Source organism: Procambarus clarkii, chromosome 22 (assembly GCF_040958095.1).
Source record: "Procambarus clarkii isolate CNS0578487 chromosome 22, FALCON_Pclarkii_2.0, whole genome shotgun sequence".
In the NCBI taxonomy this organism is placed as follows: Eukaryota; Metazoa; Arthropoda; class Malacostraca; order Decapoda; family Cambaridae; genus Procambarus; species Procambarus clarkii.
This window is the reverse complement of record NC_091171.1, coordinates 47,120,483-47,136,523: the sequence shown is the minus strand read 5'-3', so window position 1 is coordinate 47,136,523 and position 16,041 is coordinate 47,120,483. Positions and strand designations below refer to the sequence as shown.

At 36.1% G+C, this 16,041-nt stretch overlaps 1 protein-coding gene across 2 annotated transcripts; it reads right to left on the bottom strand.

Moving 5' to 3' along the window:
- Window positions 1-797: 797 nt before the first annotated feature.
- Window positions 798-15,721, bottom strand: Rpt2 (26S proteasome regulatory subunit Rpt2). 2 transcript variants are annotated; one of them, XM_045744651.2, is made up of 9 exons: window positions 15,620-15,721; window positions 14,704-14,857; window positions 11,968-12,092; window positions 11,544-11,729; window positions 10,080-10,179; window positions 6,322-6,536; window positions 5,826-6,023; window positions 3,575-3,784; window positions 798-1,147 (listed from the first exon to the last, which is right to left on the bottom strand). In XM_045744651.2, the coding sequence occupies exons 1-9, from the start codon at window positions 15,620-15,622 to the stop codon at window positions 1,013-1,015; spliced, it is 1,326 nt and encodes a 441-aa protein (XP_045600607.1). In that variant the 5' UTR covers window positions 15,623-15,721; the 3' UTR covers window positions 798-1,012. The 2 variants fall into 2 exon arrangements, with proteins under 2 accessions (XP_045600607.1, XP_045600614.1); XM_045744658.2 differs by lacking the exon at window positions 15,620-15,721 and adding an exon at window positions 15,541-15,561.
- Between the last annotated feature and the right edge of the window lie 320 nt (window positions 15,722-16,041).

The following is a 16,041-nucleotide window of genomic DNA, read 5'->3' as shown; positions in this document are numbered from 1 at the left end:
AAGAAACCAGTTGTGCTGCAGCACTTATAACAACCAAATTCAAAGGGAATAAAGTAATTACGATCCAAAAGCACAAGGTGTGTGATCATACATTCAAAGCTTGCAGACAACTAGTTCGTGTAATGTAGTCCAAAAGGAGAGGACGACAGCTTCATGTCAACTTTTGCAAATGTAATGCAGATTTAAGGCGATAGATCAATTGCATCAAACTATTGCCCAATTGCGGTATCTATTGCAGGAAACTTACTAGTCAACAAATGGCAAAAATAATTCCAAGCAAAACTGCATAATAATGGATTCTCAAATGCTTTACAAAGGGTTGCCCATAGTAGTTATACAAACACATGTACTCTTTTTCTATTCTTTATGTTTCAAGCAATTTATAGCAGGAAATATTGTAGTATAATATACTTTGACTTTAGCAAAGCCCTTGATACTATGCTTCTCGAAACCCATTAAAAAGTTTAATGTGCAGGGTATTTGGAGGTATGCCAAGTTGGATATATCAAACAAAGCAGAATTAGCATACATGGAGTAAAGTTTGAGTGGAAAACCGTTGCAAGTGGAAAGCCCCAGAGATTTGTCCTGGGACTTCTGCTGCTTTCCAATATACTGCATATAAATTATATAAATATTGATATAACAATTTCAGTCCTATAACAGACAAGGTGTAAAGTGATTACCCAATAGGCCATCCAATATTTAAATGGCATGTAATAAATGGTACTATTACAAGAAAAGTAAAAGTAATGGGCAACCCCATCTATTACGCAAACTGTAGGTATAAATAAAGACAATTTATAACACCATTTTATTTCGATCATAAATATTATAATTAATTTTTCCTCAAAACACGTTGTATATTATTTGTCCAGAATAGTTAGCAATATAATACTGAAAACCAAAAATTAAAAGTGATGGTAAGTAATTATGATCATTTAATTTCTAAGAGTAATTACAAAACATTACAAAAAAAATAGTTATACAATTAAGGATCTTGACCAATGGAGACCTAAAGATACAATCCCTCTGGTGTCCCTTCCTTCTTTCTATACAAAACATTCTCCTTGGATTTCTTGAAATCTTCGCTGGTAACTTTCATTCGTCGTTCTCTTAGTGCCATCAATCCTGCCTCTGTGCAAATTGCCTGTAAAGAGGTAAAACTTATGTCAAATTATCTCAATTACCCTAATCTAAATAATGTATAGGTGGAAAAAGTTTTCCCATACAAATCTTTACTAAACGTTCTACAAACAAAGTAAGTAATTATCAAAAGAAGGCACCAAACCGGGAAGGCTATGTAGCACCATCAAATGTGCGGAATAATCAGAGGGCGCTAAATATCACCAAGGATGCCAATACGAGAACAAAAACGCACAAGGCGAACGATATCAAAAGTATCCGAGTCACCAAAAATTCTATTGAGGGACAAGTGACCGCGAGGGGCGGTCGGAAAGCAAGACACGCTCGTCCCGGAAGTCAGGACATTCAAGAAGGACATGCACGACCGTAAGAGGGACAATGCAATTAGGACAATAAGGAGCAGGGCGGCGCTCTATCAAGTGACCATGGGTTAAGCGAGTATGGTCAATACGCAACCTCGCCAGAGCAGTTTCCCACCGCCAGTTACAGTGGTAGGATGGCCACGAGGAAACACAACATTTAAGAGTACGGAGTTTATTACCAGTAACAGACGACCAAGAAGCCTGCCAACGGGTAAGGATGGAGAAATGGATAACCGGGTAAAAGTCGGAATATGGAATACCTTTACGAGAGACGGGACAAGAGCGGACAGCTTCCTTGGCGGCAGCATTCTACAAACAAAGCATCTATTGTTCCTGTTCAATAAATATTCATATTTGCCTTCCAGATAAACGGATTCAAGTACTCTATCTTCTATCAAGTATCAAGATAGTAATTCCACTCATTCTGCCACAACACCAAATACCCTTCACATTCACTTGGCAAGGAAAGAGGGCTGGGGAGGCTTCCAGGTGCATCAGTTACCTAACACTAGGAAAGGTTGAGTAATTAAGTGATGGCAGCTATCATCTTCAACTCAGCAAAGTCAGTACGAGATTTTAATCTTGAGGACCTCTTAAGCACAAGATGAAAAATAATATAACTAATAGACAACAAATACAAAATATGTAATGGAAATATTAACAATGAAAAAAAAAGAAGCTTTGAACAAAGATGCAAGAACAGAAAGAAATGTGTGTCAGCTGATTTATGGAACAAATCACTGGGTAATGTGATATTGCGATCGCTGAATTGTTTTAAACGAAAGATGCACATATTTGGTAAAGTTTAATTGGGTATAACTAGGAGCTGCCTTGCATGGATCATTACACCTTCTTTAGTTTTTTTATTCCAATGTTGGAAAGCTGTAGCTGGCTGGCACTAGTACAACTTAAAAGTCACCCATGAGCTACTGGATCATAGTGTAGCAAAACACGTGAAAAAGAAAAACTGAATAACAAGGGATCATTTCATCACTTTTCTCAAGGAGATTGGACTACAAGAGGACAGACTATATGATTCTTTCATTGTCCAATAAAAGGATGACAAATTAAATTGTACTGTACTGTATTTGGCACAAATTAAATAGAAGCCTCATAATATAAGAGAAAAGGAGGAGTATTATTACCCCCATGGTTCAACAGACAGTGCAAGGCAAAAATAGAAAAAAAAGAGAAGGCTTAGCAAACGTCCAAACAGTGCATGTTTGAGAGACAAACAAATACGCTAGGGTCGGTAGAAAGCAGGGGGGCAATTTGGAAATGACATTACAAAAATGTTACTACCCAGCTATACAAAAACAAAAGCTACAGTAAGAAACCATGTAATTAGACAAAGATAGAAATGGTCTAAAAAAAAAAAGTGAGAGGTTAGAATTCTACAAAAAATTTTTGGTCTAAGGTTGAGTTAAGTAGGGGCTGGTACAAGAGATAATTGAAGAGTGAAAATTATTATAAGCACAACAAACTATCGGGGAGTACACAAAGTGAACCGAGACTATTTCAAAGTGAGGGATAACAGAATAAAGCAGCACCAGTAAAACTTTGATAGACGAGTCAAAGAAATGTAAAGAAATATTAATATGCAGTAAGTGGTACACAAGTGAAATGAGCTTGAACCAAAAGTGATGAAAGCAATAACCTTGTGCAGCTTCAAGTGTAAGTACGAGTACTAGAATGGCAGGTATAAATGCACCAGATATAACGGCTATGCAACAAGGCTCTAGAGCTGAACCTCATAACTTGTATACAACTAGGTAAGCACACTTCTATTTCTGAACATTTGTCATTACTGCTTCCTAATACCAATTGCAACCATTTGTTTGTCGTTGTTTAAGGCATGCACAACTTAAACAAAAATGGTGCTGCATTATAATTAGTGATCAAGCATCTTATGCAGTGAGTGTTAGTGCCAGAGTAATAAGTTTGCACTAATTGTTCAGGCTTGTAAAATGCCTTTAGTTCCAGTTTTGAGCAAAACTGAATGGTTTAAAGTTTAATTTCTTTTACAAAAGTACTGTGATACTGAAATAATCAGAATTTATTTATTGTACCTTAATATCAGCTCCTGATAAGTCATCCTTGGCCATTATAAGTTCATCCAAGTTGACATCACCGGCTAATGTCATGCGCGAGGTATGGATCTGGAAAATACGTCTTTTCGTCTTCTCGTCTGGTAGAGGAAACTCGATCTTTCTGTCAATTCTACCAGGTCGAATTAAAGCTGGATCTAAAGTTTCAATACGATTTGTTGCCATAATTACCTGTGGAAAGTGTACAACCCAGTAAGTACAGATTAAAAACACAAACATGCAATACTTTTTTCTGAATAATCATAAATAGACGTTTCTGAAAGCAAATGATACTTTAATAATTTCTTTAACGGGCACAAATATAACAGGACCTTGACAAATGTAACTATTTCTTTTACATGCATAATCATTGGCCCCTATTTCCCACTTACACATGGAGGAGACACACTTGTCAAAAGAAACGAGGAAAGCAAATTGGTTAATGAAGATTAGGGGTATTAAAAACAGATCACTCAATTCATTCATTATATCATCCACACATAATCTGGATGATATATCATTATCAACAATCACATAAACACACACCACCAAACTGCAGCACACTTCCACAATATCATCCTGCTGCATAATTAGCACACATGTTCAATACAGTAGTCCTCATAAATTGTCACACAGAATTAACTAATATATACATTACCTCTTTACAGACCTCTACTACCCAGCATTCTCTCTTTCAACACCATGCACATTGTTTACTTAATCTTCACACACCGCTTCTGCCCATCTCCCTTTACCCTCAAATTCACTAATGCACACACTAAAGTCATTTTACCATTTGGTCTGTCCTAAGTATTTTGGCATCTTTTTCTCAATCTTGCTACAGTATTTCTGAATTATAGCTATCTACATCTTATCCCTAATATTTAAATTTCTTTTTATATATTCTCCTATCTGCCTTTCAAACTAACCACTTGTCATGCTCCACTTATTTTTTATTTAATTTCCGTACCATGCCAACTGTCAACTCTTGTACAATATTGTAGGTTCATTCCTGGAAAATGTGGTGCTATATTAATTGAATAACATCACAGATAAATAGATAAATGTTGCCACACATGACAAAGTTGCACATTATTAGAAGAATGCCTTCCTTTAAAATAATGGACCGTACTTGTGAGAGTGGGTGGGTGAAACTGGGCGAGTGAGGTTTGATGGGTTTGTGATAGTGATGTAAGTGCGTTTGAGCTTGCATTTTTGTAAATAGTCAATTCTTTGAGCTTTTATTTTTGTGTGAGATTTTTAGATTTAGGAAAGGCCTAGATAAATACTGGTTTGGTTATTGAATTATGCAACAAATTATCAGATAGCATAACAGATGTTGAACTGATGGATTGTTTCAATTATAGGTTAGTCGCGCATGCGAGTCTGGGTGGCTATGTATAGGAACGGCCTCATATGGGCCAATAGGTCTTCTGCAGCTTCTGTCATTCTTATGTTCTTATGAGTGTATGACAGTGTGCGAGTGTGAACTGAGAAGTCCTTGGTTCTCTTTACTGGAAAGAACAGGTGAGCATGCAATGAGTGCATGCTGTTTATAAATTATAGGAGCAATTTAATTTTTTTGTTAACAAAATAAAAAAACAAAAATATACTATATGACCTTGTTATATAAGGGTCTACTGTAAATACAGTATAAAGAACTGACACTACAGAACTATCACCTTAATACAGCAGCCATCTGGCTTCATCTCTTCCTATATTACCCTATTATAGGTTTTTATTACTATAATAATAGTAATAAATAGCCAGGGATTTTATTACTCCTGCCACTGTCCTTCATGCACAACTCTCTCAACTTGCACAAATTCTTGTTTATCAGTAACATGTCCAATGCTTATAAACTGATCAATTAATCCTAGCACATCTATAATTACAGTCATATATTTCAGATATGCATACATACACTATCATTTACAGAAATCATAACAGTAAACAAATAAAACAAAATATAGATTTTAAATTAAAATATAAATTTAATTACTATGAAATCCTTAAACATTTATAATATCTTTACATATAAAACTTAATAAAACCTTAAAAAAACTAGGCTGGACTGATGCACATACGGTAGTCTACTGTACAGTACTGGTTTATCATAATTTCAGTAAAGATATCTTACGAACAGAAAAAGAACATACAATAAATATGTATTTATGTAATTAAGGGAATTAAAAAAAGAAATTAAGACATTCATTGTTGAACACATCCCTACCTTGACATCACCTCTCGAGTCAAAACCATCAAGCTGGTTGAGGAGTTCCAACATGGTACGCTGAATCTCCCTCTCACCACCAGAATTGGAATCGTATCGTTTAGTTCCTATGGCATCAATCTCGTCAATAAAAACAATGCTAGGAGCATGTTCTTCTGCAACTCTGAACAGCTCTCGAACTAACTTGGGACCATCACCCTAATGGACGTAAATATAAATGGTAAAATATGGGACGAGAGGTTGGCGAGATATATTTTGAAACAAACAATATGCACCAAATTTTAATCTAATTACGAATATACATGTTACTAAATTGATACACCAGTTGAACACTTCATAAGAGTTAAGAAAAAGTAAGCATCATAATATGCATTCATCATACTGCTAACATACTTGCCAAAACAGTAATCATTATTTCATTACAAATACTATTCATTGCAGTCAAAATTACAGATTTCTTATTGTTTAAAGACAATTTAAATAAATATATACTCACTAAATACTTCTGAATAAGTTCCGAGCCAACAACTCTGAGGAAAGTAGCGCTGGTCTGGTTTGCTACAGCCTTGGCCAGAAGAGTTTTGCCAGTGCCTGGCTGACCATAAAGAATGACTCCCTTGGGAGGCTTGATGCCCATCTCCTCATAGTACTCGGGATGAGTCAGGGGAAGCTCCACAGATTCTTTGATCTCCTGAATTTGTGTATCCAAACCTGCAAAAATTTATATTACAGTGCAATATATAAATATATATATACTGTAAATGAATATATATAATTATATAAACCTATATAAATAAAATAAAAATGTTCGTTTGTTCAAAATCACTAATCTTTGAAAGTTCTTCGCCGATTGCTTTGAAATTTTGACAACGTTCCATTCGCATACGAGCGTGTTTTTATATACCTACTATATAGATGTCACGTCTGTGATAGGTAAAAAAAAAAACTTTTTTTTTTTGGAAAAACAGCACCATCTGTTGGACGTAACAGCAACAGATGCTATACTAAATATGTTATGATTCCATTTCAATATTGCAATTGCACTGCTAAATTTAATTTCATAAACCAATTTATTTTCATTTTGATTTAATTATTTTGGGTGACACTGCATTGGAATTGAGCTGTGTTGTTTACCAAACCATTTATTTCACGAGTATAGTTTATTTTTTTTTCATTTCGTTTTTTAACCGCTCTTATTTTTCAGTGATGGGAACATCAGAGCGCTTGGGAACTCATTGGATGCAGGGCATGGAGAATGGTGGAGAGGTTACCTTGGTTACCTTGAGGTGCTTCCGGGGCTTAGCGTCCCCGTGGCCCGGTCGTCGACCAGGCCTCCTGGTTGCTGGACTGGTCAACCAGGCTGTTGGACGCGGCTGCTCGCAGCCTGACGTATGAGTCACAGCCTGGTTGATCAGGTATCCTTTGGAGGTGCTTTGGAGGACGAGGGTTGACGGGGAAGGGGGTAATGGTGGGGAAGATGAGGAGACAAGAGAGTGGGGGATGGTGAGGAAGGACAAGGGGATGGAGGAGTGGAGAATGGTGGGGAGGACAAGGGAGTGTGGGATGGTGGAGAGAACAAGGGGAGTGGGGAAGCGGGAATGATGGGGAGGACGAGATGATGGGGGACAGGAGGAATGGTGGGGAGGACAAGGGGACAGGGGAGTGGGGATTGGTGTGGAGGGCGAGGGGACAGGGAAGTGGGGAATGGTTGTGAGGATGAAGGGACAAGGGAGTGGGGAATGGTGGGGAGGACAGGGAATGGTTGTGAGGATGAAGGGACAGGGGAGTGGGGAATGGTGGGGAGGACAGGGAATGATTGTGAGGATGAAGGGACAGGGGAGTGGGGAATGGTGGGGAGGACAGGGAATGGTTGTGAGGATGAAGGGACAGGGGAGTGGGGAATGGTGGGGAGGACAGGGAATGGTTGTGAGGATGAAGGGACAGGGGAGTGGGGAATGGTGGGGAGGACAGGGAATGGTTGCTCTGGCTCGGCAATGCGTGGTCGGGTACAGCTAGTAGGTGTGTGATATTTTTTTTATTTATATATATATATATATATATATATATATATATATATATATATATATATATATATATATATATTATATATTATATATATATTATATATATTATATATATAATATATATATATATATATATATATATATATATATAATATAATATATATATAATATATAATAAATATATATATATATATATATATATATATATATATATAATATAATATTATATATATAATATATAATAAATATATATATATATATATATATATGTCGTACCTAGTAGCCAGAACGCACTTCTCAGCCTACTATGCAGGGCCCGATTTGCCTAATAAGCCAAGTTTTCATGAATTATTATATTTTCTCAATTTTTTTTCTTATGAAATGATAAAGCTACCCATTTCATTATATATGAGGTCAATTTTTTTTTATTGGAGTTAAAATTAACGTAGATATATGGCCGAACCTAACCAACCCTACCTAACCTAACCTAACCTATCTTTATAGGTTAGGTTAGGTTAGGTAGCCGAAAATGTTAGGTTAGGTAGGTTAGGTTGTCGAAAAAACATTAATTCATGAAAACTTGGCTTATTAGACAAATCGGGCCTTGCATATTAGGCTGAGAAGTGCGTTCTAGCTATTAGGTACGACATATATATATATATATATATATATATATATATATGTCGTACCTAGTAGCCAGAACGCACTTCTCAGCCTACTATGCAAGGCCCGATTTGCCTAATAAGCCAAGTTTTCAGGAATTAATTGTTTTTCGACTACCTAACCTACCTAACCTAACCTAACCTAACTTTTTCGGCTACCTAACCAAACCTAACCTATAAAGATAGGTTAGGTTAGGTTAGGTAGGGTTGGTTAGGTTCGGTCATATATCTACGTTAATTTTAACTCCAATAAAAAAAATTGACCTCATAAATAATGAAATGGGTAGCTTTATCATTTCATAAGAAAAAAATTAGAAAAAATATATTAATTCAGGAAAACTTGGCTTATTAGGCAAATCGGGCCTTGAATAGTAGGCCAAAAAGTGAGTTCTGGCTACTAGGTACGACATATATATATATATATATATATATATATATATATATATATATATATATATATATATATATATATATATATATATATATATATATATATATATATATATATATATATATATATATATATATATATATATATATATATATATATATATATATATATATATATATATATATATATATATATATATATTTACTCAATTTTTTACTCTTTTTTTTACTCAATCTGCAAATATCTTAAAATTTACTGGTATTATGGTATACAGTATAATAATATATATAATATATATATATATATATATATATATATATATATATATATATATATATATATATATATATATATATATATATATATATATATTATATATATTATTATACTGTATACCATAATACCAGTAAATTTTAAGATATTTGCAGATTGAGTAAAAAATTAAAAACATGACTAGTTAATTGCCCAAGGGATCTCAGTTTCATTAGACTGGATAATGGACATCTCTAGCACTTGGTGCATTTAATTTCCTGAAATGTACCCCCAAGCACCATTTATGGTCAACCATTTTTGGATGGTTATCTTGAGATGATTTCTGGACTTTGAGTTCCCGTGGTCCAGTCCTCGACCAAGCCTCCTTTTTGTTACACATCCCCAGGAAGCAGCCCTTAACAACTGTAACTTCCAGGTACCTATTTACAGCTAGGTGAACAGGTGCATCAGGGTGAAAGAAACTGACCAATTGTTTCCACCTTTACCGGGAATCAAACCCGGAACTTTAGGACTACGAATACCGAGTGCTGTCCACTCAGCCATCAGGCCCCCGAATGCTGGGATCTATCCCACAGATCACAAACTATATGTAACTGACCGATCATAATCTCATGAAAACCATGCAATATATGACTACCCTGGTGTGATAGCCCATTAGAATGTAAAATTGAACCACAAACATTTAAAAATCAGTGTCCATGAAATAAAATATAAAGTATTTATCATTGATTAAACTAAGTGTTAAGGATTTGACATATGTACTCTGTACTTATGCAGCAGAGCAAAATAGCTCAAATCAAGCTCCAAGCACAAAAGTAAGAATTATATGAAAAAATGAAAGAAGTGTTGTTAATTAATAGAGTATAATATCCAACAGCTCATCACACATAAAATAAGATATTACCTCCAATATCTGCATAGGTTTCTTGAGGTGCCTTCTCTAGCTTCATGACAGTAACCATGGGATCTGTGTCATCACTCAGAACTCCAACAACAGCATGTACCTATCAAACAAAATTAAACACTTTCTAACTTTGCAATACCAGTACATAAAAAGGGCCAAAACTTTTATCAACACTCTTTCTTTCAATCCAATTTTAATCCCACTTATTACTACTTTCGTACCAAAATCCTTAGCCCTTCAAGTGCAGCTATTGATATTCACTCATATCTGCCCATCATAAAGTATATATAAAATAAAATATTTCTCATAGAATGGTCAATTTGGATGAAAATGAAAGGAAAAGTTTAAATAAACTACATACTGTATGTAATTTACTGGTTAAGTGGACTGTAGAAGGTTAGTGGGTGCCTACAACCTTCTACAGTCCACCTTCCACATTGTAACAAGTTCAATCCTAAAGATTGTAATAAAGTCTATGTTGGCCAAACAGGTAAACCTCTTAACTAGAGAATAAAAGACCACAAATATAGTACAATATAAGGATAGATCTAGAATCCAATGCGTTGTTTATTCATTTAAGAGATTGGAATCATGCAACTGAATGGACTAATTCATTCAAATATTTTGGTGTAAATCAGTTACTAAAGGAAATATTACTGAATCTTCATTTATAAAAAGTAGTGAATTATTCTAAGCCCAGGATTATATAAATTAGATAGCTTTATAATTATGATGATTTGTGATAGGTATAAAATTATGGCAAGGATAGGCGTATGTGTAGTACATTCCAAGAACGAGGAAATACCCAGTTAATCATCCAAGTATTCCTGTCACCTCCACACCTCTCAAACACTTCCCACCAATATCAGATGGTCTGCATATAGCTTCCAGAGAGTCACATGAAGACTCTGGCATAACTAAATTAATGAATTTTTCTGTATCAATCAATAGTTACCTTAGTGGTTACTGTAGTCAAAGGCAGTAAATGTGGACCGTCAGAAAATAAGGTTGCTGGTTCCACTGACCCTAATGTCGTGGAGATAAAGTACAGTACTGATATCTGGTGGCAGGCAAGGTATCTGCCATTTGCCCAGTTGATTGTTAGCAATGATAACTAACATTATTTAAGCTTTCATTTGGAGGGAATTTGTCAAGGCAAATTTCTGCTCTCTTTGTATAATATTGGAGTTAGTCTCAGTGGTAGTTCGAGTTAATAGTGGCCCATGTACTACTTTGCCAAATTACATGAACAGACTATTTGAAAAGTTACAAGACAAGGTAGGTGAACAAGTCATAAAAGCCTGGAATGCAGATAGCATCAGCAGGCCTATATAGGAAACTGGCTCACAGAAACAACCTATACTGAGCCTTACCTCACCTCGGTATTTACATAGCTAATGCAGGTGCGATATGTCATAATGAGATTTTCATCTTATGTTTTTATATCCACTAACACTCACTCACCTTATGATTGAGTAGCACTGAACATCCAGGTTCAAGCTGATCCTTATCTACAAAGGAGAGAATGGAGACATAATGCTCCGAGCCCACACTTGTGGAGACGATTGCATGGTTATCGTCAATGATTTCTTCCAGGGTTCCTACACTCATGGGAGTACCTCGCAAATCATCCACCTTGCTCCTCTCCTCCTAAAATTTATATGTAGTAGATCAGAAATTGTGTTTAATAATTTTAAAATAAAATAAATTAATATGAATATCTATAAATGACACTAAAATTGAAATAATGAAGTTGATCTATCAATACTTTCCAATGCTAAAAACCAGGAAATCAAAACCTAGACTCACTAAACACTCCACCTACTTTTTAGTTCACAGTACTGTAATTACCATTAAAAGATTTATCCCAAGATTTATTTTCACTTGCCTCCTGCTTCTCCTCTTGAGGCCTAAGAGTTTCTTGGTTACGAATAAATTCCTCTTCCATTAGCAAGTAGTCCTTGATGCGCTCCAGTTTCAACATTTTGAGGCGGCAACGTGTATGTGGCGTTACTGCAAGAGTTAAATGTTAATATTGTAGTGTATGGCAATGATAGATGGGATACCATAAGAACTAGAACTAAAGAGGGAAGACTACATGAAAAGAATGTCACCCAGAAATTCAGATGAAAAGTTTGTCCCCGTCCAAAGTCAGAATAATGAAGGGATACTTGGAGCTTCTTCTTGAGGTTATCTTGAGATGATTTCGGGGCTTTTTAGTGTCCTCGCGGCCCGGTCCTCGACCAGGCCTCCACCCCCAGGAAGCAGCCCGTGACAGCTGACTAACACCCAGGTACCTATTTTACTGCTAGGTAACAGCGGCATAGGGTGAAAGAAACTCTGCCCATTGTTTCTCACCAGCGCCTGGGATTGAACCCAGGACCACAGGATCACAAGTCCAGCGTGCTGTCCGCTCGGCCGACCGGCTCCCACAGTTTACCCTGGAGACGGTTCCAAGAGTTCTATTCCTCAAGCCAGGTCTGGGGCTTAGCTCAACTTGTGATAACTGTTTAACAGGCTATTGAATAGACCTGCCTGCAGCCCTACATATCCACTACAACCTGGTTGGTCCAGCACTTCTTGCACAAACTTATCTAGTTACTTCTTGAAGTCTACTTTTGTTCTAGCAATATTTCTTAGGTTTGCTGGGAGGGTAAGAAACAGTCAAGAAACCTCTGATGTTCATACTGTGCTCTCTGATTGTGCCTATGACACCCCTACTCCTCATTAGTTCTATTCTGCATTTCCTTCCATATCTTTTGCTCCACTATGTTATTTTATTGTGCAAATTTGGGACCTGGCCTTCCATTATACTGTATTCAATTTATATATTACAGTATTCGATGTTTAGCTTTGTGTCCAAAGGGATTGGAAAGGGTGGGGGGGAGGTAGAGGAATGGGGACATGAAATTCAGCAAGAGGATGAGGGTGTAGAGAGAGGTTTGAAAGTTCGGTGGCCACATTGAGAGCTTCGAGTTGGTCCCAATAATGTAAGTGCTTTATCGTGTCTGTACGTGCCATAAATGTTCTCTATAGTATCTATTTAAGAAATCTCTCCTGCTTTGAAACTGGAAGAGAGTACTGTGCAGTACTCAAAGCTTAAGACTAACCAATAATTTAACTAACGATTCAAACTAGCAAAGTGCACAAGGGCATGGACAAATTATATCTAAATGGGGTTCAAATGAACCAGATGGTTTCCAATACAGTACAACAAATAAAGTATATATGTACATACCTGTACTTTAATGATTTATCCCGAGATTTATATAAAATAAATATGACAGCCCAAAAATACCAGTCCAAGCATTGGACTGGTGTCAGAAATTTCCAACACCCAAAGCACTAACCCCTACCACAGCAAGATAAAGGAGTTGGGTTAGGAAATTAAATTTACTAATAATATTAATTTCTAGTGAGGGAACACCAAAAAGTTTCCTAGTATCGATGGTGAGCTATTGCATTACCCACCATGTCTTACGCTTTAACGATTTTTTTATATAATTCTTATTAAAACCGGTCGGCAATTTGCTTTCATTTGCATTTATTATTTAGATTGGAAATGAATTAAATTTAACAAGAATTAAAGTGTACTTCCGTCCCAAGGTAAATTTCCACATCCGTGACATGTTGATTCACTGGCAGAATAATCATCATGTCACATATACAGCACTTATTAAATGTACTTTAAATCACGAAAAAATCTTTCAATCCATTGTTATAAACAATGGAAAATGGTTTTCTGGAATTTGATGTAAAATATTAGGGCGTAAAATGACGCCAATACCGTCTCGTTAGTGAATGAGATGAATTAAATAGCGTGACTAATTTCCCTTGAGCATAATTAGGGAAAAGATTAGCATTGATAATTTTGACCGATTCTTAGGACATTCACCTGATGTATCATATGCATACCAACTCGGCAGCTAAGCCCTTCTAGTTCATTCATTAATATTTGTAGTTCATTTACTAACATCATATGAAATTTAATTATCACTATCAACCATATTCACTATTACAACTTTATTAGGTAGGTTTAGCAGTATAAATCTACCCCCCAAAATTTGTTAGTGGTAACACCTAGCGTGTTTAGAAATAAACACACAGTCCACTTAACTACAAAGAATTTAAATTTAAACGAGAACACCTGCTGGGAAACTCCCACAACTGGTATTGATTAAGGATTATGCACATAATCCAAACCTGTAATCTAAAAATTATAGTACATATAGTTACTAATAATGGAAGTATCAAATATGGACTGTTGCTCGCAAAAAGTCTAAGTTTTGTACTGTATTTTGTAGACGGCCAGAGAAGGGAGGAAATGACTAAGCCCGAATTTTCCTAGGCCTTGTAAATAGGCCTAAGTACATATATGAAGCGCAGGTCTATGTACTAAATTAGACCTAAGATTGCATATTTAGGCCTAAGACAGATTAAGTTCTTTTTATTCATTCATTTTTTTATGCCCTTTAAAATTCAAATACTGTACTGTAGTACAAAATATAACTTTCTTGGATAAAACAATTCTTATTTTGAACATTACATCTGCAATGGATAAAGATTCTAAATCTATCAGTTTTGGAGGATGGTTTGTATAATGCAATTATGTGATTACTCTTACCAAGAGGCAACTTGTTTGCAGCATCTGGTCCCTTCATTTTCCTCTTCTTCTTCCCAACACGGGTAGGTACCGGAGGCTCGTACTTTTTCTTTTTGTCTTTCTTGTCATCTCCTCCCTGCCCCCCTCCCCCTGAACCACTACTCTGGCTTTGACCCTGAAAAGTAATGCCAAGTAATTAGTCCAAGGAACAGTAAAAGGTTTGGGGGATGTACCAATAATGCTAACAAATAGTACAATTATGACAATGGACAGCAATGACTGCCAATTACAAAAGACATGGTATTAGTGCACATGCATATGACAGTCTCCTTTAAAATAAATGTTACTGATGTTAATTTAACATTGTATACCAGCTGATGTGGAGCATGGCATGATACCTATACTGTATATAGGGTAAATATTATTAATACAGTTTCATTAAATTAAAGAACATTCAGATTTAGCTATCTACCAAATACTTATTTCAAATTGTAATGTAACGGTATTCGGCCGGAAAACAGGCTGCACATGTGGCATGGATGGGACATAGCATGGGGGGGCCATAGAATGGGGGGGGGACATAGCATGGGAGACGTAGCATGAGGTGGGACATAGAATGGGGGGACATAGCATGGGGGACGTAGCATGGAGGGGGACGTAGCATGAGATGGGACGTAGCATGAGGTGGGACATAGCATGGGGAAAGTAGCATGGAGGGGGACGTAGCATGAGGTGGGACGTAGCATGAGGTGGGACATAACATGGGTGGGACGACATTGTTTACCAGACATATCTTGTTACACATATACGCAACAAGTATATAATAGCCACTACAAGATCAATAGTATATAGTAATACCATATACAACTGTGATGGCCGTAAAGAGCACTTGTGGCCAAAACAAAGGTAAAGAATGATAAAGCGGCCGACCACTCACCATAGTGACCCGCTCCGCTGGTGTTGACAACTCTCTAAACCCTCGACTTCCTCCACGCCTTGCTTTTCATATAAGACTTTCATCAATTCTCCTTATTTCTTTACATTTATTTACCGCTTAATTATAATTATTTATGTTTAGCATATATATTAACTTTTGTTTAAATACTATATAGTTTCCTTGGTATTTATGAACATATTTTAAGTCAATCTTTTAACATTTTTGCTGTAGATTGTCGGGTCAGGTAAATGAATTTTTGGGTACAGTCCTTGAGGGCATTATGTGCCTCTGCAGCCTTTTCCACTACCTCCTTCACGATGGGTAGGGGGTATATAATAAATGATCTAAACTGATTGGTGGATTAAAATTAATTTTTTTTACAACAAGGGTTTTGTGTCACTCCTTGCCCATAGGTTATATAT